Source organism: Motacilla alba, chromosome 2 (genome assembly GCF_015832195.1).
Source record: "Motacilla alba alba isolate MOTALB_02 chromosome 2, Motacilla_alba_V1.0_pri, whole genome shotgun sequence".
Classification (NCBI taxonomy): Eukaryota; Metazoa; Chordata; class Aves; order Passeriformes; family Motacillidae; genus Motacilla; species Motacilla alba.
In genome coordinates, this window is record NC_052017.1 from 42,248,831 (window position 1) to 42,275,657 (window position 26,827).

General features: G+C 45.9%; 1 protein-coding gene across 1 annotated transcript; it reads right to left on the reverse strand.

Moving 5' to 3' along the window:
* Positions 1-6,712: 6,712 nt before the first annotated feature.
* MTURN (maturin, neural progenitor differentiation regulator homolog) lies at positions 6,713-26,817 on the reverse strand. The gene is made up of 3 exons (XM_038128754.1): positions 26,592-26,817; positions 20,631-20,753; positions 6,713-14,473 (listed from the first exon to the last, which is right to left on the reverse strand). The coding sequence occupies exons 1-3, from the start codon at positions 26,751-26,753 to the stop codon at positions 14,363-14,365; spliced, it is 396 nt and encodes a 131-aa protein (XP_037984682.1). The 5' UTR covers positions 26,754-26,817; the 3' UTR covers positions 6,713-14,362.
* Positions 26,818-26,827: the final 10 nt, after the last annotated feature.

Consider the following 26,827-nt stretch of genomic DNA (forward strand, 5'->3'; position numbering starts at 1 on the left):
GAGAAAACTTCCTACGCTGGCATAGGAGGGAGCAGGCAAGCTGAAGGATGTGGAGTTATGCCAAGGTGCCTGCCTTGGCACACAGCATGGCTGTGCCACCTCTGCACAGGAACACTGGCTCACGGAGCTGTGGCTCACCCAGCTGATGACTCCAGCAGGGTTTGGTCAGCACGTGGCTCCTCACCTGTGCCTTTGCCCAAGCTTTGAGGTGGATTGTCCAGTTCTTCTGGATCACAGACAGGTTATTCAAGGTCCATCCCTGTTGTCTGGCCTCTGAGGCACCTCTAGAAGTCATGGACACACATGCCAGGGCAGCATGATAGGGGACTCCATGACCCAGAAAATCCTGAAGATGAATGGAAAAGGCAACACCAAAACATTATTTGGAGTTCTCTATGCAGCCATAAAGCAATTGTTTAGATGGACAAAAAGAGCAGGAGCTGGATGAAAACCAGCACTAAGATTCACTGATTAAGCTGAAAAGGAAACTCGGATTTTATTCTTTTAGTAGACCACTGAGCTACATCAGTATAATCAGCTTTAACTGTGTATTTTCACACAGATTTCACAACTTAACAAGTTTATCAATAAACAAACCCAGTGGCATCCTTAATATCTTGAGTGCTAACTTGCCAGGAGGTCAGAGCCACTGCAGAGGAACTAAGCTGGTCCTGCCCAGTCTATTCCCATAAACTGAAAATCCAGTGGGTGCCCCCAGTAACAGCCTACCTGCAGACCGGGAATACTTTAATTCCCTGCACTTTGTCACAAAACATGTATCTCTTTAAGAAATAAAGAAGATTCTTGCCTTTGGAGTTGAGATACTTAGAGGTCTTTTCCAACTTTAGTGATTCTATAATTCTATGATTCCATGATTTCTGAGGTAACCCTCAAGGAGTTGAAGGAATGCAGTCAATCACAGCAGAGGAGGGGAATAAACCAGACTTTTGTCATCAAACAGAGAACAGGTCATCAGATCAAGTTGTTTCCTCCCCTTAGGGCTTTCTTCCATGGATGAGTCAATCCAGATTCATATGGAGTCTCTCATATGCTACCAACAGGATATGAAAGAAAAAATAGCCAGGAGGGTCCACACTGCAGATCTCACAGGTCGGCCTCTGCAAGCCCTGTTTGCCACCTTCTCTGGCCCTCCAAGACTGATGGGGACTTAACAAAGTCCTGATATGCTGTTGTGGCCAAGACAGCTCCACACGCAAAGCTGCTGCTCACTGGCTGCTGGCAGTGGCTCCTGCCCCAGCATCTGACCTGCTCTTCTGGCTGGCTGTGGTTTGGTGAGCCACATCCCTGCTCCCACTTTCCCTGCACTGGATACCATTTGCTGTAGTAGTATCAGCAACAGCAGACGGGAGCAGGGAAGAGGGCAGAGCACCTTTCAAAGGATTCTTGAAAGAAATGCCCACCTTAGCTAGGAGGGGCTGTGCTGTTTTGGGCGTGACAGTGGAGGTGTCAGTAGAGATGTAACTCTGAGTAAGATTGTCCATTCAGAAGCACATGCCCCCCATCTCCGTTGCCAGGATAGCTAATATGAACATCAGTTATTTCATCAGTCTTCTCCTTGGAAGCTCTACTCCTCTACCATCACAGCTAATGAATCATTTTTATGAGATATTGGGAATGCAGATTGAGACTATTTAAGTACCACTGCTGGAAAAGAGTGCATGCAATCTGAGAAATGACAGGTAGGTGACAGGCACTGACTAGAAGGTTCACCCTGCCAAGCAGTAGCTACAAAGGCAAAGGAGAGCAGGGGTTCAGGGACGTGCAAGATCGCATGAGCTGCCCATCAGACGTGCTGGCTTCAGTGGCAGTAGTCAGAAGGATGCTATTCACATCTTCTGTGTGATTTGCTTGTGTGTCTAAATGTCTGATACGCAACAGCAAGCATCAGGCCACTGCTGGTGACTGAATGGCTAAACTTGGTCACTTTGCTTTGATTGTAGTAGCTCTCAGCATCATCATCCCATTAAGCAACCTGTAGGCCTGGGCAGGTCCCTTCTCCATGGGTAAATCTTGCCATGCAGCGTACAAACAGCACTGTTGCAGGGCCAGTGGGAGGGAGGAGACTTTATTAGGAAGGAAAACATGACTTTTACTGTTCTAAAAGAACAGTTGGCGGTGAAATGTGTGATAACATGCAGAAGTTCATGCAAACGGACATGGTGACAAGCTGTGCCAGGGTTGCAGAGGACTTTAGCCTCAGAACTGCAGCAGTGCCTCCCTCACAGAGCAGCAAATGGCCCTGTCTGTTCAGTGTGGTGGCTGGCTGGGTGTGGAGCACTGTGGCAGCAGGATAGTGCATAGTCGTAAGGATTTGGGGTCTTGCCAATGCTTTTTTGCTAAGGCTGAAGAAGCTGAGTGACAGGGGAAGGGGCTAGAGGCTGGCTGCAGCTCTTGGAGCAGGACCAGGTGCAGAGCACCTCACTGGGGACTGGTGAGGAGGAAGAAGAGGGGCAGTAGCTGCTGTTCATTGCTTGGGTTCCACACTGATGACTTCTCTCCAGAAACACTCCAGTTTTGAGATGTTATCTCCACTACTTTTTATGTGTCTCTGAAGACAGTTTAGTGGTGGATCTGGCAGTGTTAGGTAAAAGGCTGGACTTGATGATTAATTAGAGGCCTTTTTGAACCTTAATGATTCTAACCCAGAGATTCTAACCCAAGTCCATCCTCTTTTATGTGCTGATGGATGAAAGCATGTTCCTGGGGCCTTTGCTGATCTGCTGCTACAATGCTATCTATCTTTTAGCAGGGATGCTGCATGAGGCCTGTTACCTACTTGGTTGCTCATCTCTGCCTGGGAGGGTTCAGGGAGTGCTGATGAACCCTGGTTAGTGATCATGTTACCAGTTCTGCAGGTAGTACCCTCCCTTTTTTTGGATGACATAACAAAAAACCTGTACATTGACAAAACCTAAAGGAATTTATCAAGAGCCTTGCTCTGGTGATTCCCAGAAAGGTGCCTCCTGCTATCCTGCAGAACTGGAAAAACACACACTCATGCACTGGTCCTGATGCAGAGTTGGAGAGGCCTCAGCAAACACTTCATTATCCCACTTTATATCTGTAGCTCATGGATTGCTGCATCCATAAAACTGTCATGCCCTCAGGCTCAGATATTTTGTGATGCCAAGAAAGGGTCCACGGTCTGTGCTTTGTAATTTAGGTTTTGCATTAATAATTTTATTGCAGCCTGCTACACTGACTTCAGAAGGCTCAAAAAACAGAGCTGAATTCATCAAGGTCAAGGCATTCACTTTCCATAGCCAGAGGCACATGGAGGAGGAGATATGTGACCAGCACCTGGTTGATCACCCTAGGCATGGCAACCAAGAGGGTCACTGACAGCTGGGTGACACATCAGCAGCTTTTGTCATGAGATTATGTGAGCTGGGCACAAACTCACATGCTCAGCTCCCAGAGCTGCCACTCCCCATCGCTGCTACATGACTCACAGGCAGCTCAGAACCTTCCCTGATAAGGGGTTTGCAGAAACAAAAGCAACACAATAAACAGGGAATAATAAGATAATAAAAAAGAAAAACCTTCAAGAAGAGCCAAAATAAAAATTTCCAAACTTTTATTAACCAAACCAGACAGTGTGAAGGCATGAAAGCTGGCACTGATTTTCTGTGTGAATTGCTGCATTTCTAGCACTATGTGTCCTGAACCAAGACTGCAAGTCTCTGCTCTTCATTAAAGCTGAGCATATGATCCTTAAGGATGCAGAGGAAAATGGAGAGCTGTGCTTGGAGGGTTTCCAGCTAAACAATAGGGAAAAGGGCAGCCATAGACCTGAGTATGCTGACCAGGAGAAAAGCTGGGGAGAAAGAGGCATATTTTGCCAACTGCACTACCAGTTATTTAGCCTGCAGCTGTAGCTGGGGAGAGAGTGAGCAGTGTGTAGGGTGAATGCAAGCTCATGTCCACTCAAGGCAGCTCATTTTCTCATTACTGAGAAGTGTGATGCTCATGTTGGCAGTGTCCTGCAGGCACTGCCTGGCACTGCCAGGTTTCAGGTCTCCCTCAACAGGGCTGCTTGCTGCAAGGCAAAGACATGGAATGCATGGACAATGTCAGTGCTGACCGGACATGGAATGACTGTCTGTGATCTGCCTGTCAGCCTCAAGTCATTTCAGTGTTGCAGAGATTGGCTCCTTACAATGCTGTTCCAACCCCTGAAAAAGTCCAGGGAAAACTCAGCTCCACCTCCAGTCCTGGGCTGGGGTGGCATGTAGAAAGAGTATCTGCATGAAGTAGGCTGGGATTGCAAGGATCTGTGCAAGTAGAGGTAACATTTGGTCAGCAGCTGCAGCGTGGCTGAGGCCAGCATGGCACGGTGCACACAGGTGAATGCTGAGAGCAGAGCGGTGTGACCAGCAGCCACACCTCTGCAGCACTGGAGTGCACATACACACACAGGCATGGCCGGGGCAGAGCTTGCTCTGCTGGGATATTGCTTCTGATGCTGTACAGTCCAGCTGTGATCCAGAAGGAATGGGTACCATCAGAGCCAAGAGGCGTAGGCACCAGCTGCCACTGCCCCATGTAGCTTTGACAATGCTGGCACCCATCTTCCAACTGCTTCTGCCCCTTGCTTCAGGTTCTCAACCTGTCTGTCTGCAAAGGAAAAGCCTGTCTGCAAAGCAGGACTTCCTGCCCCATGAGCTGATTCTTTTCTTCCCCAGCCTGATCTCTTCTCCAGCAACAGCTGAAATTGCCAGAGAGAACAAGCAGGGTCTCACAGGACAGCAGCAAACTTGCTTTTATCATTCCTGCAAAGCTACCATCAGCTAGAGCTGTTTCAAAATGTAGGCTCTGCTGACCTCTAGGGGACTGCTACAAACCCAAAAACATTAAGGCTTCAAAGCTCGTGGCACGTTACAGCCCTTCTTCACAGGCTCCTCAGGAGCCCTGTGCTGACACAACCCACTTCTGGTCTCTTTAGCACTACTAAGAGCTGTAAATAAAACTCCGGCTCCACCACTGCCTCTTCCATCTCACCCTTATGGCAGCAATACTTCAAGAAATGTGTACAAGAAGGGTTAGGTTGTTGGGGAGATATTACCTGCTATCAGACTGCCTCATGTAATTGCTGCTTTTCATCATGGAGAAGGACGCTGGAAGTTTGGAAGTTTGTGGATTTCAGTATCAGTTTGTCTAATAAAAGGTATAAAAGCCCTGCCTTGGTATCATAAGTACAGCACTACTTGGTGAAAACCATGGATACATATAGATATACGTAGGCATTGGAAACAAAGTTAAATGTACTTTTTTATGGCATTTCATCACTCATTAAACAAGTGGCAGAAGCAAGAACCTTGTCACAAAGTAGAAGGAATGTGAAGAAAATGTAAAATCTGATGTGCTCCTTAAAACAGCACACAATGCTGCCAAGGGCAGTAACAGCATTTCCCAGCTGGCTGACTGAGGACAGCTGTGGCGGGGAACAGAGCATTAGGCAGAAGCCAACAGAGGCTGCACATACTGAGTACCTCTAATGGACCTGCTCTTGATGCAAAGCTAAAGCCTATCACAGCCCTAGAGCATCCTAATTTCTTGATCCGGGGAAGGTGTGACATGACATAACTTTGGAGAGCTGGAGTGTGGACAGACTTGCGCTGGGAAAAAAAATTGTGCACATGGCAGTGTCCCCAGCTGCAGCCACCACCTTGCAGGGCAGCTCCCCACCACAGCAGGGCAGCTGGTTGTCCCTGGGCTGAGGTCCATGTTAACAGACAGCTGATGTCTAAACCATTTAAATCCACTTGACAGTCTGACACAGGCAGAAGCCCATCCAGCAGAGCTGAGAAGGCAGCAGGCTCCAAGCAGCCGAAGAGGTGCCTGGGAATAGCACTGCTTCTGCAAGGGCAGCTGTATCTGTAGCTAGAGCCTAACTGTCCCAGTGGCTTCCACCATGTGCAAAGGTCTCTCAAGAGGCTGTAGGGCCTGTGCTGTCGGGATCATGCTCCAACACAAGGGAGGCAGTCCTGGCAGGCACTCCACCAGCCACAGGAATGACTTTATAGGCAGCGCTTGGGGTTCTGGGCACACCAGAGGACATGTAATTAGTGTGCTTCTACTCAGTGCTCATGCCCTGGGAAGTGCCAAAAATACAAGGCAAGTGCTAAGTTAAAGCAATTCCTCTTCCACAGGCTGGAAGATGTCAACCTACAGAGGCTCATGACAAAAGGTAACAACTGACTTGACTCTTTCAACTAAATCAGGGTGAGAAGATGTCAAAATGGCAATTAAAGAGTGAAGTGTTTAAAGAAAAGAGACAAATTATTTGAACAGAATCACCATTTTCATTTCAGCATCGTTACATGTCTCTTAATTAGAACAGATGTCTCCCTATTCTGTGCAAAACAGAAAAGGACCTGTGAGGTCTGAAATACTGGCTCATACACAAATACTACCACCAATTCCTGGCTTCTGACAGCAAATCCACTGCCTCAGACTGTGCCAAACCAAACCACTTGATGATTCTGGGTCCATCAGGGCTGGCTTTGCAGTGCCCAAAGCTCGACATAATTTTCTCCTCCTTACACCTATAAACACTGCGTTATCCTACCATGCACCAGCAGTGCCAATGAAAGTCAAGCCTGTGCCACACGCATTGTAGCTGTGCTTTAGCCCCTTCAGATTTACAACTGAGTTGATTTTGCTCACAGAAAAAAGACACCATCAGTCATCAGAGTTTGGTAAGCTCTTTAATGGGAAGCTCATGGTGTAACGACACTGCTGGATATGACACCTTGGTGGTGGACAAGGAAGGAGGATCAGAAGGCAGGCAGTGCTCCACTGTAGGCTTACACCTTTCAAAGTGCTGAACAAAAGGGCAACTTCTTTTGCTGACTCCTTTCACAGCTTAATAGTCCCAAAGATAGAGAGGTCTTCCAGCCAGAAAAATGGTGGAAACCACGCCCAAGACAGCCCTGGCACAGCATGGTACAACATGATTTCTCCTTGGTGTGTTGAGGGCTGACTAGTCCCTGCATTAGTAAAGGAAAACTTGACAAAAGAATTGCATTGACTGAAATCCAGAGCTGACACTTCTACCACCCCTGAAGATGAAAGCTTCCTTTACATGTAGTGTTACCACAGATCTTTGCCTACATAAGCAACAGCATGTTGGTACAGAAAGGGAATTTCAAAGTTCAATGTATTTTACATGAAACCGGTAAGGTTCATTATAGTCAGCAATAAATAGTTCAAAGAAGTTTGAGGTTTTTTTCTTGTAGACAAATGAAGGCCCTTTTTGTTAATCTGTACTTTTTTTTTTATGTCCAAGCTCATACTCACAGTGTAGTGCTATGCAGCTCTGTAAAAACTGGGGTGTGCAATAGTGCAGATGTGCCTTTAGGGGCTGTCTTTAAAAAAAAATCAGCAATGAGAAAAAAGTCAAACACAGATCATGTAAAAGACAATTTGGCTCACTGAACTACTAAATATGGTTAAGTGGTTTCCTCTGCCCACCTGCCACAGACATCAGACACCAACAGTGCAACTAAGTCTTGGAAGTCCAATAAAACCCCAAAGTGACAGGGTCTGCCTCCTAAGGACCAAATTTAAGGACTCTATTTAATTATCTGCATTGGAAGTGATGTCCCCTGAGCCTTCAGCTCCATGGTTACCCTGCAAGGACGACATCAAGTCCAGCCTATTACAGGGTCTAGGAGTTGCTACCCTGAGTCACTCCTGCCTGGCTCTCACACAAAGCTTTCCCAGCTGCAGCTGTCTGCAGAGACAGGCTGCTGGAGAGGAGGGGAGGTCCTGCCAGAATTAAACACATAAAACAAAGCATTTGCCTCTGCTCAGCAATTTACAGAAAGGGGCATCCAGCTAATGCCCCTGAAGGGATCTTTCCCAGTTTCCCATGTCCTCTGGCCAGACCGAAAACAGCCAGCAGAGAAAGAGACCTCCCAGTGACCAAGGCAACCAGACAAGTCTCATTTTCTGGATGTCCAACCTGGAGAGTCTCAATGGGTTATGATTTTCAGAGACTAGATTATCTGGCTAGACATAACTGCCTGTGAAAAGATACTGGATTTGGCACATGAATGACTGCTGTCTTCTGCACAACCCCAGGGCATGGACCACTCAGGGGTCCTCAAGGGATAACACATCTCCCATGCCACCTCATCACCCTCTACAGAAAGGACAGTGTGACTCACACTGTGCTGAACTGCAGCTCCACTGATGCAGCTGGGTTCAAGCTGTGGGATGTAAGAGGTGCTTCTCTCCTCCTTCCTATGCTTCCCTTCCTCTGGGAGTGAGAACTTCTGAGAAGAACAGAATGGTAAGGATGGACAGGAGGGAAGTATGGACAGAGGGTAAGGATGCAACCTCTCCTCCTGCCACTGCTAAAGCTAACACTGAGTACAACAGCCATAGATATCGGCCCTGGATCACAGACAAAGATCAGGAAAGATGCTGAAAGAGGCTGGGAATATGTCCTGAATGGCAGCTTTCCAAAACAATGTCCACAATGTTATTGCAATCGGTTTTACTGTCACAGTCTCATGTCTCACCTTGCAGAGGGGTAAAGGGCAAGGACCTACTCAGCAATGTTGCAGCAAAAACTCTTCTGCGCTGCCCCCAGCCACCATATCATACAGCACATCTTCTGTGGGACACAGTGACAAGATGCGGCAGCTGACATGCATGTCACTGATGCAGGCAAACTAACCATGGCTATTCCCAGAAAAAGTGGCATTCTTACAAGCATGATACTTTCAAAGGCACAGCACTATGCACGGAGGGAAACTGCCTGGTGAAGAGCTGGGAGCAGGGCAGGAGGTGGAGCTGAAGTCTGGTAAGGGTTCAGGTCATCATGTCAGGGGTGAGCTATTCCCCCCGTTTCTGTGAGGTAAAACTCTCACAATTTTTTTTCTCTCATGAGCAAGTCCTTTTAAAGACATGCTACTATGCACCTAAAAAAAGAGATTCCTGCACCCTGACTGCTGCTCCTACCAACTGACACAATATCATAATGCTGGAGAAGAGGAATAGGCTTTTCAGTTTGCCTTCTCTATCCCTTCCTCCCTCAACCATCTCAATGCATTAATCAGGTAGGACACTAACAGGAAAACACTACTGAACTTAGGGCCTCAGTAGTGTCCAGAGGAGCTTTTTCATAAACTGCATGATCATGCATGATCATTAATATGCAGATACTTGGCAGGATAGCTTTGGTTGTCTCAGAAATATCAATCTCTCTCTGAAGGGGCTTTGTTCACTCTTGCCCCTGCACTTGTCACAGCTCTGAAATCTGCCTTTCCATCTGGCAGATGGAAATCCCATGTATTTCTCATGACCCAAGCAGCACTCAGCTTACTGCATTCATGCAACTCATATTCAGAAGCACCAGTTCTGCAAGAGGCTCTGCTCTGCTGTATTTATATTTAGTTAGAGCATGAAATGCCTATGAGAAAGGCCGAGGGAAAAGGGAAACCCTTCTGTGTCCTTTCATTACTGGTTTGCTCTGAGGATAGGCAATGATAATGTGTATCTCTGTTCACCCATGGACCTAAAGTGCTATATACACTGCTGGGCAAATAATACTAACAGTCTCTTTTAGAAAAAGCTGAAGGTGGGACTTTCAAAGGAGTTACCTTGCTCCTGCTAAATTTTCCGGAGGCCTGCATGCATAACTAGAGGCCTGCCCTGAATTCTCAGTCTGAGACCCACCTAAAGCTCAGGGCAAGGCAATGGCAGAGCTACAAACCCACATCTCACCGAGTACCCAGGATTGCAAACATTTATGCATGTGTTGGCAAATCTTGTGTCTCAGTCTGGCAGCCTAGTCACAGGGTCATGCTACCCCTGATTAATTACTGAATGGCAATATGCGGTAGGAGGGAGTGAAAAATAAAATACAAACGAAATACAAAAACCTTTTGTAGTACAACCAAACCAGTGCCACACCTCTTGCATCATTTGGCAAGTATGGAAAAGTAACACAGTAATACAGAAATGTATTTGGTCAAAGTAAGGAATCAATATTTTTTGATAAAATACATTCTATATTAATGCTCATTCACATTTATTACGTGTAAATTAAATTTTCTATGTATAAAATTCCAGTTTATTCTCAGTGCTGCCTGGTCATGCTTCAGTTCAGCAGCAGGGCTCAACACATTCGGCTCCTAGCGAAGTGAGAGGAAATGAGAGCGCTCAGCTTTCGGCAGGACCAAGCCTCACACATCCCCTGGTCCTGCAGGTCCTGCCTGAACAAAATCTCGCTGCCTTCAGTGGGAGTTTTGCAGGCGAGAGCGCTGCAGAAGGGCTGGCTGTCCAGCACTTGCAGTCTGTGTGGAAGTCACTCAAATGGCACACGACATTCCAAAGAAAAAGTGAGTTAGTGAATACAGAAAATAATAATAACATATCTACATAATTTACAGCGTTGTTTGCTTCCAACTGTATTAATGCTCAACTGCTCATTAACAATTCAATCAATATGCACGGAAAGGTAGCAGAGTGCAGTACACATTTCAACCTCCTGCATGCAATTACAAGCACTTGATCTTAGTCTCTCTTCATTTCATGAATTCCTGCCTATCCCGCTACCACCAGTGCCCAGTTCCCACTGAGCCTTGTGGAGTCAATCCCTCACACATTTAGGCCAGTCCACATCTCCACCACAGGCCCCTGACACCGTGCAAGGCGCATTTAGCAGCAGGTCCTCAGCTACTACCCATGTCCACCCTGCACCCTCCCCTCTGCTGTGCCAGCACTCTGTGCAGCCACAAGCTAAGCCAGGTGGTGGGACCAATCCAGCTGGAAGCCTGCCTGTCTGTGAAAGACAGAGGGCTGTGTCCTAGTCAGGCCAGGCTCGCAGCCCAGCTCACTGTGCAGGTGTGCGTGGGGTGCCTGCACCTGCACATTGGTGCCAGCCACCTGCCCCTCAAACAAATGGGTGAAGCGCTCAGCAAACCTGAACAGCAGGACTTTGCCTCCAGCTTGCACAACTGTAAACTGCTCGCTTGCACTACAGCAGAGCAGAGGAAAGTCAACCCCATAAGATCTACTTGCGTGAGCAGCAACCCAAGGGTAGGATGCTATGAAGAGAGAGGTTCTTCCAAAGGAAGGCTCTGTTTAAGGTTGTAGTATCTGTCCTAGCCAGAGAGGAAAGAAAAATTTAGGGGCTTAAAGCAGGGGTGGAAACCACTGGTCTTACACTTTATTTCAGTAAGCAAAAAGCCTATTGCTGCTATACAGTGTTATACAGTGAACTGCCACAGTTCTCACATCACTAGTCCATAGAAAAGGTGCTGCAACTACCATGTCTATGCCTGCATGCTGAAAGAATGTACAAAGTTGCATTAGGTTCTGGTTTTCTTCCACTTTTTTTTTTAATATTCTTAGACTCTGACTTTTACAGTGTTGCAGACACTTCTCTGCAGACTCCAGTAACACACATCATCCCAGTTATGGAAGATCTTTGCCTCCGACAGAAAAAATCATGTGCTATGCATCTCTCAAACCACCATCATAAATGTAAATCATCAAGAAAACTTGCTCTCTTTAGTAACCCTGGAAAAACAGTCTTTATAAAATCTATTGAAAAGGAAACATCATTAACAACAGGTTTTCAAAATGATGCGAGTTATTTATAGGAATTGTCCAAGCATTTTCTCTTCGCTCACTCTTTGTTTTTATAAAGCTAATTCTGTATAAAAGGGCTTTTGAAGCGTGTGACCTTTCTTTTACAATTTTTAAAAAACTGGAAAAAAAGGAGTAAATTTAGAAACGTCATTCTTGATTGTGGAAAACATCTGTATTACAACAGAATTACCTTTGCTTCTTATATTTTCAGTACAAAAGGCAAGTAAATAAAGAGACCCTGCATCTTCACAGTCTGTCACTCATCCAAGTTACTTGGAACTATGTAAAACAGATAAAAAGTATGAGGGGTCATCTTCTCCTTCATACTAAGAGCCTCGCCAAACCCCTTGGGGAGCAAGTCCCCTACTAATAAAACCTCACTAAATTTTGTATCAGCTGAAGCAGTATTTTAGCCTCCCTCCAAAAAGATGTACATGCCCAGACTAGCTCAAAGGCCCAGGAAGAAGTCTGGCATAATTTTAAGAGCCAGGTGCTGGTTGATACCCTTATGGCTTCAGTGTTAAGTTGCATTCAAGTTGCACTCAAGGAAGATCCTGGAAAACTACAGGCCTGTCAGTCTTCCTTCAGTGCCCAGCAAAACCACGGAAAATATTATTCTGGAAGTTATATAAAAACACCTGGAGTGCAATGCAGTCACTGGTCACAGCCAGCATGGCTTCATGAAGGCAAAGTCCTGCTTGTCGAACCTGACTTCCTTTTAGGACAAGGTAATCCACCTGGCTGATCAAAGGAAGCAAGTTGATGTCAAATATTTGGAGTTCAGTAAAGCTTTTGATACTGTATCAAAAGTATCCTTCTGACCAAAATGTCCAGCACACAGCTGGATAAACAGGTCATGGGATGGGTCAATAAGTGGTTCACAGGCTGGGCACAAAGGGGTGACATCAGACTGGTGAATGGGGTGACATCAGACTGGTGATCTGTCACCAGTGGGGTTCCACAAGGCTCCATCCTTGGCCCTGTGCTCTTCAACATCTCATTAACAACCAGGACACAGGACTTGAAGGAAAACTAAATAAGTTTGCTGATGACACTAAATTGGGAGGAGCTGTCAACTTTCTCAAGGGCAGAGAGGCCTGCAGACCCACCTTGACAAATCAGAGAGATGGGCAATCACCAACTGTGTGAAGTTTAACAGGGGCAAGTGCTGGATTCTGCACCTGGGACAGGGCAACCCTGGTTGTGTATAAAGACCAGGGAATGAGAGGCTGGAAAGGAACCTGGGGTCCTGGCTGATGGCAAGTTGAATGTGAGTCAGCAGTGCCCTGGCAGCCAGGAGGGCCAAGTGTGTCCTGGGGGGCATCAGGGACACCATCGCCAGCTGGGCAAGGGAGGGGACTGTCCTGCTCTGCTCTGTTCTGCTCTGCACTGGGGCAGCCTCAACTTAAGTGCTGGGGGCTGTTTTGGGAGCCATGATGTAAAGAAGACATTTAACTATTAGAGAGTGTCCAGAGGAGGGCAACAAGGATGGTGAAGGGTCTGGAAGGGAAGCCTGGTGAGGAGTGGCTGAGGTCACTTGGTTTGTTCAGCCTGGAGGAGACTGAGGGGAGACCTCATTGTGGTCTTCAGCATCCTCAGGAGGGGAAGACAAGGGGTAGCTACACATCTCTTTACTCTCATGACCAGTGACAGGACCCAAGAGAATTGCCTGAATCTGTAAGGGGAGGTTTAGGTTGGTTACCAGGAAAGGTTCCTCACCCAGAGGGTGGCTGGGCACCTGAACAGGCTCCCCAGAGAAGTGGTCACAGCACAAACCTGGCAGAGCTCAAGAAGCATCTGGACAATGTTCTCAGGCACATGGTTTGACTCTTAGGGTGCCCTGTGCAAGGTCAAGAGTTGGACTCGAGGATCCTGATGGGTCTCTTCCAGCTCAGCATATTCATGATTCTAATGCACAATGCCACAAGGTTTGAGTAATAATTTGGCAGTGTATGAAAACCAGCAAAGCTTAAAGGTAGTTGTCATGCAGAAGTGGGATAGGCGACAGCTATTTTTTACTTGATTTGTAAGAAAGCAGCACTTTGGATCACATGGTGTCGAAGTACCAGGGCTGGTTATAATGTGTGCTGCCAGTGCCAGTTATTCCCAGGTATTAATTCACCACTTGGAAACTCAGGTTTCAGTGAAATGACATCAATATGTCTGACACCCCCTGGATTTCCTACTTCCCATTATTTTTTTTAAGCCTTCATATGCACTTCTGCAGCACCAACCACTACTAAACTACTGCTTTTCAGGAGAAGTCTCTCCACGTTTGGTACTTTGTCAAAAACCTATAGCTGTTAAACTAAAAAGAAAAGCGCAGGTGGTGTTTGCTCTCTGCGCCGGTTTCCTTGGAAAGGTCACGGGTGAGGACTCTCCCCACACGCCTCCTACATTCTCAGTACTCTACATTCATGTCAGCAAACACTACTCTCGAACACAAATCGAAGAGACAAGTCAGCGACAAAACTACTTCTAGACTGATAACGGCAGAATGCTACCAAGACAATTCCATAGAAAACCCACTGAAGCAGGAGCAAAATTCAGGTCACTTCTCAGCAAAGCTCATCATGGATTATTATTTTTTTTTAAACCATTTTTTGTAAAACTTTTATCTTGGCAGCCAGATATCCCCTTGTGATGTGCTAATTCAAACAGGCTAACGTGGGACCACCTGACCCCACCTGGTACCAAAGGCTTCCGAATTTTTTTATAGCTTCTCAGAAAATCACTGCTGACTGACACCCATCTGTTGGTGATCGGCTTCTGGCTCCTCTTCTTCCACATCTGCGTTATATTCTTCAAATGCATCATCATCAACATCTGGAAGCCCAAGTAACTACAAAGAAGAGAAAACACTGTGTAACAATGAATTACCCACTCATGCAGCTTTGCTGCAAATCTTCACACAAATCCTACGTGCACTTCTTAAAAACCTCAAACCCTGGAATAACAGTACTGCATAATGATCTTGACTCTCTTTCTCGCCCTCCTGGGATAAAGAAAGATTTGAAAATGCATCCTCACACCAAATTAAGCGCTCAGAGACCGGAAGATAAATAAAACCAAAACAAAGCACTTGCAAAAAGCTTCACATTCTTCCCTGAGGTCACATTATGAATTGTTGAGTGTTTAGACTTGGCAGTGGTTTAACTTTAGAAAGAGCCATGATAATACTGTAGCAGTAGTTGTCTTGGTTTAAGTTTGTTTTTCATCAGCCCTATAAAAGCAAAGAAGAAAACATCCTCATGAAGGACTGGCTAGTGTGGAATAGGCAAGGAGCCCCTAAAAACCCTAAGAACCTGCCATGTCAAATGGTCTTCTTGAAGCCTTCGCTCCATGACACCAGATAAAGTCTTGCCTGCTGTGTGAAGCCCTTGCAGTAAGAATTACTATGTATTCCACTGAAATACTGTCCCTTTAAACTTCTGCAAAAAAGGAACTGCCAGTCCATCTTGCTTGGACAATGTTTGGATGCCTCCACCTGATGGCTCCAACCACTGCAATGTCACCTCTTCAGTACAGGAAAAGGAGCAAACACCCATGTTTGAACTTCTCCCCTCTCCCCCAAAAGGTTGCCACGCCAACACAAGTCAGGAAGACAGATAAACCAAGTAACAATCAAAATAATGCATCTGTTGAGGAAATCTCAGATTCCTCCACTAACAGCTATTAATAGCCACAAAGCAAAATCATAGGCCAGGCATTACCGAGAATACCATGTACTTAGCTTGCCAGAGCTGGAAGAGCAGCACAGATGCATGTAACACCCTCTTTGGAGAGTGATGCAGCTGTCAGCTCTTGAAAGAGGCAAAGCCCAGAAAAATCATGAGGAGGGTGACACTCTTTAGGTGAGAGCATGGAAATGAGAAGGCTGCAATGAGGCAGATTTTCAGAGACTTAAACTAATTCAGTCTGTGATCGACATTCAAAATTATTCAGTGGACATAAATACAAGGCACAGAATTAGCTTCTGGGTGCAATGAAGCTTGTATTCCTCACTGTCACTGGGAGAAAATCAGATTTTTGTTACAGATTTTCTTTGGCAGAGAAATGGAAGTAGAATTTACTGACTAAATCCCCTCCTTCGCATTTTAAAAATACTTACAGAGACCCCAAATGGAAAACGTTTTTGTTTTCTGAGCAGAACAAAGTAATTTTTTCCTCTGCATATTTATATATTTATTTACATATGTATTAAATACATATTTATTTTTCAAATCAAATGCTTAACTGAACATGAACCACTCGGTTCATTTTCAGGATGCGGGGGTTATATTTCGTGTTGAAGCTAAAATTAAAATACTCAATTTTCAAAAGGCAAAATCGAGGACTCTTTCTAGACCTTCTTATACACCAGTATTTTTTTTTTATAAACTAATCTGGTATACTCAAATTAGATGTGAGTGTTGTACTACTGTTTGTATCACCTGGCAGAAAGAGTTTTGATTGCATTTTTTTCCCCACCTCTGGTCATAATTCCTCTTTGATTTGCAAGGAAATGAGTCACATGAATCTTCATTTTATGGGATACTGTACTGCAAAGTTAGCATGGAAAACACAACGTGCACCACAAGAACTCCAAACACACACACAATCCCAAAGGATGGGGAGTACATCCTGCTTTTCACACATCCCCTCTCTCTTTGCCATCAGGAAATACAGCTCCTCTTCCCCCGGAGCAGCGTAAATCAGAGTGAGCAGTGTAAATCAGAGTGATGCTGTAGGCTTTAGTGGTTTTACACAGGAAGAATGGGGGTGGGGTGGGATGGGATTCTTCTCCAAGGGAGATGCAGTTTTATTCTCTCGCAGACATTTTATGACCCTCCAAGCCACCAAGGACCTCAACCATGCAAGTCTTGCTTTTAGGTGTCATATCCTGTTGCTTCTCACTGCTGTTAACCCCTTACTGCTCTCTGAACTGCAGTGACAAATCAGCCCACACCTTCAACACATGAAGGGAGGATCAGGGTCCAAAGCACAGGGAGCTCTATAAACATTGGGACAAAACAGAAGGAGGCTATACAAAAGGTAAGGACAAAGTAAGATGATGAAGATGGCCTGGGCTGATCCTAGACAGACTCCCTTATCTTCTTTCCCACAGACTAGTTTCTGCTTCTAGTCCATAGCTGCTATGTATTTTGAAGTATCAGCTACGCAGCAGACTTGAAAGGACTTAACTGCAGAGGAAAACAGTAATCTGTTGTAGAAAGAGAGAGCTGATTCATCAGCAGAAAAGCCAAAGGGAACCAAAACTGGGAGGGATACATGGCTAGGAGGAGGTCAGGGACATGGTGAGGAGGGAAGGAGGGAGGGTAACAACCAGCAGCATTGCCTGTACAACAGCTATTTATTTCTGCTGGCCCAACTACCCATCTGGAGGTAAAGGAGAGGCCACTGGGACACGCATGAATACAGTGAGTATGGAATAAATGGCTTTTACACTGCAGACTCCCCACTTCAGATGTAGGCTTTCCAGGCTGAAGATGAGCTCAGTGTAGGACCCCTGGAATCTGCTGCTGAATTGTATGACTCATGCCTTGGTTTCCTGCAAACTTTGCCCGTTGGTGTGATGTCCTTCAGGCATTTCTTATATTTGTCTTTCTTAACCCTTTTCAAAGTGCCCTGATTTTACAAATAACCTCACAGTTACTAACCCACAGAAGCAGAGTGACACTGTCTCCTACCAAAAGCTGTCACACAAGCGCACTGAAAAATAAACCATGTACAAGACTGAACTTTAGCAGTCCATGTGATGCTACACCAGAGATAACTCAGTTCTGCTGAATACCTGTGGGAAGGACTATGTCTCCAGACAGATATGTTTGAAAGCACCGGCAGGGGCACCTCCTAGTACCTCTGACACCAGAGAGACCAAAACACAGGAGGAGATGGGATGCTCTGAGGCAAATAATAGTATTTGAGTCCAATGCTATTGGTTGATATCATGTACCTTTGTGGTGTCTGGCACTTCTGGATGCTCCCTGAAGAAGTGGATAATAAGACAAATCACAAAGTTTTGTGGAAACCGACCGAGGAAGGCAGTAATGGGTAGAGACAACATGCCCCTCACCACCTTCAGTAAAGAAACACCTTGAGAGGTGTGGGTAGTTGCTGCAGGCAAACCAGCACTTTTTAAAAGCCTCATCTAATTAAATATCCTGCTTGGCACTGTGTTTAGACACATAAAAGAAGAGATGCCTGAAAGCAGTGAGGGACAGTGAGCAGACCTAGACCACCCTCATTGCCTTCTGTGCGCAGGGAAAACTGGTGAGCAGAGGGAATTCTCTGTCTCTCACTGAGAGGGATGCCAAGTATTGGGAATTCATATTCTCACTGTCTCCAAAACACAAGGCCCAGCAGCATGAGAAGCCAGTCCCTTCCCATTCCACAGCCCCAGGGCAAGCTCATGCAGACATGGCTGGGCTGTTATCATGAACATGCAGAGCAGGGCTGAGCTGAGTTACCAGAAAAAGTTGTTTTTGGAGCCCTCAGTTATGGGAAGAAAGATACTCATGCTGTGCAAACCGGCATGGAAAGCTGCAGATGCACTGCCACTGTTTTCTTCTAAATATTTCCCTTCAAAGGACCCCAACAAAGAATTTCAGAACTGTCTAATAATCACAGATGTCTACTGGGAATACCAAAATGGAGAAGACTTTCAGAAGGTGCTTTACAGTGCTTAGCAAGAACCTGCTAAAAACCTGGTCCCCAGTGTCCCAGACCGAGAACCAGAGCCACCAGATACTTCAGAAAAGCCCAGCCTGACCTTCAGTTGCAGTTTCTTCCTGAACTGCCATCTTTCACACTGGAGTTTGCCAGACTGGTCTGGCAGCTGTCAGTTGATTTGCAGGGATAGAGGAGAAGAAATGCCCTGCAAATGCACTGCTGCCTTGCAGCTGACAGCAAGGTGGTCTCATTAGTAAAATGGGTACAGTTCAGAAAGGACAGGAGATAGTATGAAGTGGTGCCAAGGAAATAATCTCCCCATCTCAAAGAAGTGCTTTGTTCTGGGAAAGGCCTGAGGGTGCAAAATAACTGTTTCCATACATTTACTGTAACACCATTCAATTTTTAAAATCTTTACTCCCAAGTATGTGCTATTTTTAATAGTTACTATTAGGAAAAATGTCAATACATTCCTTAATTAGACTTGTCTACACACAGACACATCTCAAATGATAAACCCTTATGCTGATGTAAATCTCTCACTACTGGGTGAAAGGAGAATCTCAGAAACTTAGTATCTGTGGTACAACCACGAGAAAATGAAGAGGTACTTGATTACAGTCTGAAAGAGCTTCCTGGCAACTGAGGACACCATTTTTGGGCAAACAAAAGCAAAACAAAATTCAACAGCTAGGAAGCAAAACTATAAAAATGCAGGTTGTAAACAAAAGAGTTATTCAGAGCTGTAACTAGCCATGAGAAGAAAAAGTGCCCAGCAGTGTTGTATCCTTTAAGTCACCTGAAGACTACATCAAGAGTCGGTGTCTTTGGAAAAGACACATTCTAGTTCAACCTCATTTTATATGGTCAGCTGTGGAAATCATGAGGTGAAATCTGATTAATTAATGAAGGGGTCAGGATACATGAGCATAATGGTTCCCTTTGCTTTCAACCTTTTTATCCTGAAGGGTAGCTCATCTTGGTTTGACTGAAGTCAATTTCTCAGTAACTTAAGTAATGCTGGAATAAATGTGGTTTAAATGAAATAAGTAATGTGCACCAATTTAATTAAGTCTTTTTTTAAGTCCTCCTTAGTTAAACCAATGGAAGTTCCTCATCAAAGGCACAGCTTCCGTGAGCAGGAGAAGACGGCTATGAAGATCTTAGAGCCCAATACTGTTCCGGAAAATATAATTATATTTTTTGCATGTTTTCACAATTACAAGCAGCTGTAGTGACAGATCAGATTTCCAGCCCTTTCTAAGAAAAGTGTGCATCTGTTCTATTTATTTCTAGCCTCTCAAAGGATTCTTTAAAATGATGCTCTTTTATGTCGACCAGCTGTGGTGATCTGTGCAAGGGTGTAACACAGGGAGGGCCAGTGTTTTCATATGGGTGCTCCAGGCCCTCTCTTTCGCACTAAATACTTGGGATACATTTCCAGTCTTCTCAATTAGTCAGCCAGAAAAAGACGGGAGGAGAAAGTTGAGTATAAAAACGTCCATTGGTGAACTTTCTCATGGACATGACAGGAGAATGGCTCTGACTACAAACCTTCCCCTGCTCTGCACCAAGCCCTTAGCCAACCCTAAACATGCAAAAGGAGTATTTGGCAAAAATTAAGGACAATGGCCAGCCTAAGACACCTCACCCTGATGAAATCCTAGCTTTGGAACAAATCTTAGTGCTAAACAAGGATGGAGAAAGCTGAGTAGCAGCAAAACAGAAAAATACAGGCCCCCTCCCCACAAAACCCAGCTTCTCTTCCAGCTTCCTCTCAAGCAGTGACCAAACCAGTGTGTGCAAATACCTAGTGGCAACCATCCTAACTGCAAAATCTGCATCACTTGGGGAAAAAAACCCCAATCATAAAATAAACCACCCTGAGGACAGACTGTACTTCCAGTTTCCCAGAGTTTTACTCTTGCTGTTCATATCCTTGCAAAACTCTCCAATTCCAGTGCCAGGAAACAACTCTGCCACAAAGTCCCATGGCGCTGACTCGTATCCCATTCCTTGGAGTCAGTGCTGCATCAGCAGGACACGAGCCCCTGCCCACTGCCACCAGCTGACACATCAGTTGGCCTGCCATCCCACACGGGAATCTCATCCTCTCAAGCACAGAGATGGAAATAAAAAGGCAGCTGACTTCCAAGAAACAACTTCCAATTGCCTGATGCTAGCTTATGTGCTAACACTCCTGTACCCAGGCAGCTAACTGGAGATGTAAATCTCTGGAGAAGAAAAAACAGCTTCTCTATCCAGTGCTGTCCTATTAAAAGTCACAGCTAACTGTCAATGTTTAGAAGGGAAAAAAAAGCACTTACAGGTCTGAAGGATTTGAAGACTTTTTCCAATATTTCATGGAGTGTCTTTTTCCCACAGGAGGAGATGTAGTCCTGTGCAAGCTGCAGAAAAGGTAAGCAGTCCTCACTTTCGCTCCACACATGCTGAAAGCCAACAGCAACACAAGAAAGGAAAGGCATTAACAGGAATTCATGCCAATCTTTCCATGTGATTTTATAAGGTGACATGTTGTAAACATCTGCCAAAGTACACCGAGCCTCCTGCAGTTCAGACCCGCCCTGGGGACAGGCATTTGCAGGCTTTTTTCAGAAGCCATGTTTCTGAGGACGAACCTGTATTTTATTAACATGATGCATCAGAAAACAGGGAAATCAATCCAGCAGCAGAAATGCCTCATGGTTGCACCAGCCATGAAGTGTACACGCACGTGGCACACGCACATTTTACCCATAAAGGTGCTTTTGTTCAACATCAGCCCTGCTCAGACCTGGAAGTCATGTTGGGTTTTCTCTCTTTCTGCATCATCTGCTGCAGTGAAGCCCTCAGGAAGAGCTAAAGCATCTCTTTGTCTTCCGGCATTAGTGCAACTATGATGCGACCCTGGAGGTGGAATTTGATGTGTAATTCTCTTGATGATGCAGAAGAAAAGATGCAAAATCTGCCTGCAGGCTAGACACAGAGTCAAGGAGAGATGTTTGGGCACTCACAGCATCTTGACACTTTGAGCCTCCCACCCTGTTTTGAGATTTACTCCTCCTGGAACACTATCTTCTCTTCCCAGGCAGGCACATTTAAACCCACTTAAGACCCTCCTGTCTTACTCCTGCTCTGAAGATGCTGGTTACCCAGCCTTACACTCAAAGCCTCTCTCAAAACTGATGTTTATTCTGCTGCTAGGAGGTTGTTTGAAGCAGAGCTGGCAAGCGATGGAGGGAGCACCCAGACAACAATGCCTCCTGCGCCCAAGGGCACAAGCTAATGCATCATCCCAAACACCTTCTGTTTGAAAACTCGGTGCATGGGACTGTCTTAGGCAGCCTGCCACACAGAGAAATGCAATACTGCCAAATTGGTTTGAGACTCTAGTACCTCTCTTTTTGCACAGCAGCTCTTTTCCCCAGAGCGCCTTTTTACTCGCTATAAACAGCAGGTTATGCTTAAACAAGGAAGAGAAAGATCTCTCCAAAGCTTAACTAACATTCAGGGAAAGACTCAAAACGACAGATGTTTCAATCCCTAGCATAAGACTTGCATATTGCCTTCCTCTTCAGCGGTGAGTACCTGCCAGGGACACAGTTTTGCACTTAACGAAAGAAAACAGCGCTTAACATCATCTAAATTGCACCTTTAAGATAAAACCTGTAACTGCTTTGTTATGAACCTCACTTGACCTACATTTTCTTTGCTGCTTGTTGCACTTTACAAGCATAAACATAGTGAAATGTTTTGTTATGAAAAGAGCCCTGCATTACTGAGTAGGTTCTGCTCCTTCCATATAACCAGAGTCATGTCTTAACCATTCTGGCAATAAAAATAAGTTCTTTACAGTCTTGCCAACTCTCAAATGCACACACCACAAGTCTTATGATGCTTCATGCCATCTTAAGAGTCATGGGCCTTGAAATCCTATAAATATACTACTAAATCTCAGCTTCTGTTTACAACAACAACAAAAAAAAAAGCAGAAAAAAAGTCTGCACTTTGTGATTCCTGTGGCCTAAAAAGGCAGAACGTACATGAAGTGAACTGAAATGAGCCTTCTTCAAAATACCAAATGAACACTTCCAAATCACATTTTAAAAACAACCTTTGGAGAAGGTTTTGGAGGTCTGGCCCACGATTTCTTCATACTTGGGGTTAGCAATAACTGTTTAGTTACTCCTAAACTTCAGAGCTGAATGTTGCAGCTTGGCAATTCCTGGCTCGTGCCAAACCTATTGCAATTGTTTATATATTTAAAACAATTATGACTGCTGAGATCCTCATTCTTGTTTAAATTGTGGCTTCTTTTGATTACCAGAGCTATACACGGGAGCTTCCACATAAATGAAAATCAGGCCCTGCCCTTTAATAAATCATTGCTGGTTCGTTCCCCAGGGCAAGTTAACCCCATGTTGTCCTATCGTGTTTTTACAATCTCTTTCCAGGCTGTACCACATTTTAGACACCAGTGTGAATTCATCAGCAGTAGGCAGAGGAAGATGACCTAACACAAGAGGAAAACCTAAGAGAATAATCTGATCACTGAGTTTTTGAGGAGATTTTTTGCATAGCATCATAGGACAATTAGCAAGTAACAATTCCAAAAATTTCCCCATCTGCAGAGGATTTAAAATGTTGACTGTAGCAACAAATGCATAACGAAAAGTTTCATGTGCCATTAGTGCGCACATCTCATTTGAAAATGGGTTGATTTAATCTTCTCCCTCAAAAACCTCAACCATAATAAAGACCAGGGCTGTAATGCCTGTAGGTTCAGCTGCATCTGCTGAGCTCTCTGTGGTGGCTCAGCGCTGCACCCAGGCAGAGCAGGAACTCTCTCAGCACTGACTCACCCACCTCCAGAGGAACCTGCAAAAGGAGTTTCAGCCTTTCCAAATAAAAACAAACGTAATTTCAGGATTCAGCTCCTGCTTAGAAGGTTCAGTAAGGCTGCATATATGGAGATGCTTTTCCTGGAAAACCCGAAGCCTGAGGATCTCTCTGCAGTGGGAGAAGGTGGGTGCTGGCAAACTGGTGGACCACAGTGCTTGGCTGTGGCTGTGCAATTAAAAAAATATTAACCTCATCATCAGAGTATGTATTTTCTAAGCTTGCCCAGTTTTGCTCACAGTTGCTTTATGTCACTACAAAAGCACACAGCCACTAATTTCCACCTCAGCTGACCTAAGATCATGGTTGAATTATTTAGTTCAGCATCTACACATAGCACGTAGCTGAGGAAATCAATAGGGTTGTATCTGGAGGGGTTTGCTTTCCCTCACACCTTTAGATGATTCCGTGTAGCTGGATGACAGAATCACTCGCTTGCCCACCTTTTTGTAAGCAGCCCACTTGTTGTGCACGACAGCAAAACTTTTTATTTATGGGGATAATATGACTTGCATAAAATATTCAGACTCGCTGACTCTGTTCTGAAATATTTTCAGGAAATCTTGCAGCAAGATGGCATCATATTTTTATTTATTTTTATATTTACTTTATTTAGTTACTTTGAATACCAGTAGTAATATGGTGACAAAACAAATGACAGACTGTAAGGAATAGCATCATAACCCTCTTTCTCCTTGATTATGGCTACACAAGTGAAATTAATTTCTTGAGAACCTCAGGATCATCAGGAGCTGAACTGCATATTGTTCAGCTATCTAAAATGCTGATTTGGAGTTTCAGTGCCCAGGTGGTAGTGAAAATGCCAATAAGCATCTACCTGGATCTCCTGTGTCTCTAGCACGTTAAAAGCCTAGCCTAAAGATATCTTTTCAGGAAATGGAAAGTATCAGATTGATATGGTCTGGGATCTCTGATGTTAGACAAAATTCAGTGTATTTCTCCCCCAGATTGCATCTTGGCAACCTTTCCAAGCTTTTCTCCTCTCCTCTTTCCTTTTAAGTTCATCATGCTCATCATTTCCTCCTTACAAGTGGGTTATCATGGAATTCTCTGGCACCTCCTACATAGCTTTTTGAGTCGCATCATTATGAAATGACGACGTAAAGAAAGAACAAGAATACCAGGCATCAGATGCTTATCAAATGTGAGGCTCCTTTATAATAGAGGCACAGGGTGCAAGAAGGCTATGAAGTGTGTCACTGTGAATTCTGTTTATATTTACTCATTTTCACACTCCACACTGTGTTAAAGGAGCTATGCAACAAGGCTTTAAAGTGCAAATGATAATCAGTCCCTTGGCTTGTATTAAGTCTCCTTAAAATAAACTTTAGCCTGTGATTGCACACAGAAAGCAAAGTTATAATCTGGAACATTAGAAAAAAAAGGAAAGTGACTGCAAAAAACCAAGATAATCAAGCTGGGAGCAGAAATTAAGTCCCACAGTGCACTAGGAGAAGGAAACAGGATGCTGGAGAATCTAATCATTAGTGGGTCATAATCATATTAAAAGAAACACCATCTCTTTAAAGAAAAAAGAATTAAGAATGACACCTATCTGCCTGTCTTAAAAGTATTAGCATTACAAAACGTGCCTCAACTAATAAGGCAGAATAAAAAAAAACAGAATAAAACTAATAAGGCAGAAGAAAACATCACTTCTAGTTTTCCATGCCTTATGTTCCAGATTTGACAGGAGTTGGCCCTTTGCTCCATTTTACTAGTGGTGACTCTGGGCAGAGAGTTCTTCCCACACCAACCCTGGAATGAAAATATTTTCCAAAAAAACAAAGGGAAAATGTGATTTCAAACACCAAAAAAAAAAAAAAAAGGCCAGCACTGGAATAGGGTCTGAAGCTGCCTTAGACTTTTTTTAAGTTGACTAGACTTTGTATGAAAGAGTTCACTCAATCATTGAGCAGCATATAAAGAAACAATACATGTCTAAGAAAAATAAATGGACTTTCTTTGCAAGTTCCAATATAATTAATGTTCAACCTCAGTTTTAGCCTAGCGCTGCACTGGATTCATATGTATTCCCGTTTAGGAGTGCAGCAGGCATGGCCCTTTCTGGGTACAGGCATCTCCAGAGAGCAATGAGCACCAGGGTCTGACAGGCTCAGAGGTGCTGGGAAGACAAATGTGCAGAGCTATTCCCACAGAGGACTGAGAGAACCCACATCCTGAGATACCCCACTGCTACATCTGAAGGTCTCACGAATCCCTGGACAGATGCATAACTAAACTCCAGACATCTTCTTTCATAATTCAGCATGACCATCTACTCGACACAATAAATAAATAAATGTCCTGCTTGCTGGGATCTGTGGTCCTGGAGAAGTCACTCCACTGCTCTTTGTTTCCACGGACCCATCTATCAAATGGGCTCACTCCCCATTTACCTGTTGGAAAGGGAATTAGCGAACATTCGTCAAGCAAGTGGAGGGATGAAACTTGCCCCGTGAATGGAAGAACCTATAACATTCCTACAATAATGGTGCTAGGAGCTGTTTTGTTAAAATAAGCAAACCAAAATCCTTTCACTGAAGTTAACTGGCACTTGGCAGCTTACAAACCCCGTGGCGAGGCGCCGCTTTTCCATGACACTTCTGCACTTCTGCTCACCACCGGGAGGGTCTGGCTGAGGGGAAAAGCACCCCCCGACCCTTCCCAAAGATAGGGCTTGCGCTGCCGGAGCCTTTTCCGCACAAACTCGGCGCTGAACTCCGCGAGGGGCGGCGGGGCGGGGGCGCCCGGCGGGCACCTGCACGGATCCCGCGGCGGGCCCGGGGAGCGGCGGGGGGGGGTGGGGGGGGGGCGCGGCCCTCCTGTCATCCTGACTCCATTTTATTCCTGCCCATTCTCCATTTGCCGTGACAGCTCTGCCAGTCCTCCCGTCCCCGCGCCGTGCCCCGGCCCCGGCACCCCGGGAGGATGGAGGGGCCGCGGGGAAAGCGGCAGCTGCAATGCCCGCGGGGCGCAGGGCAGGCTGGGGGGACCGCACCGCTCCTCCCCGCCGGCCCGGAGCCCGCAGCCACCCCGGGCCGGGTGATGGGGAAGGGGGGCGGGGGGGGGGGGGGGTGTCCCTGCCCGCGGGGCCGCCCCCCACCAGCAGCGGACTCCATTTTGCAGATTGTGGGAGGATCCCCCCGGCCCCGCCGCCCTCCATCACCGCATCCCTCCCTCCCGGGCACGGCCCCGTCCTCCGCCGCCCCCCCCCGGCGCTACCCCTCGGGAGCTCCCGCCGGGCTCCGGGGATCCGCACGGACGGAGCGTCCCGCACCGGCGCGAGGGCTCCCCGCGCGTCCACGCACACGCGCGGGGGGCGCCCCGCGCGCCCGTGACCCCCGATCCCCTCACGGGGCACTCACGAAATTGTCGCCGCAGGCGGCCTCCGGGCAGAGCACGTAGAAGGACACGCCGGGCTCGGCGTAGAAGTCCATGCGCCGCTCCGTCTCCTCGGCGGCGATGAGCTGGAAGGGCGTGCGGGCGCACCATCGCTCCGCCGCCTCCGCCAGCGCCTCGAAAGCCATCGCCGACCCCGCCGCCGCCGCCGCCGCCGCCTCCCGCCCGCGTCCCCCGCGCCGCCCGCGCCTCGCGCCGCCCC

Excerpts from the sequence above, each read along its gene's own strand:
- MTURN (XM_038128754.1), bottom strand. The coding sequence starts at position 26,753 with ATGGCTTTCGAGGCGCTGGCGGAGGCGGCGGAGCGATGGTGCGCCCGC. Across the intron at positions 20,754-26,591 it reads CCGCCTGCGGCGACAATTTC|CATGTGTGGAGCGAAAGTGA; the intron begins GTGAGTGCCCCG and ends GTTGGCTTTCAG. Across the intron at positions 14,474-20,630 it reads TCTTCAAATCCTTCAGACCT|TTACTTGGGCTTCCAGATGT; the intron begins GTAAGTGCTTTT and ends TCTTCTTTGTAG.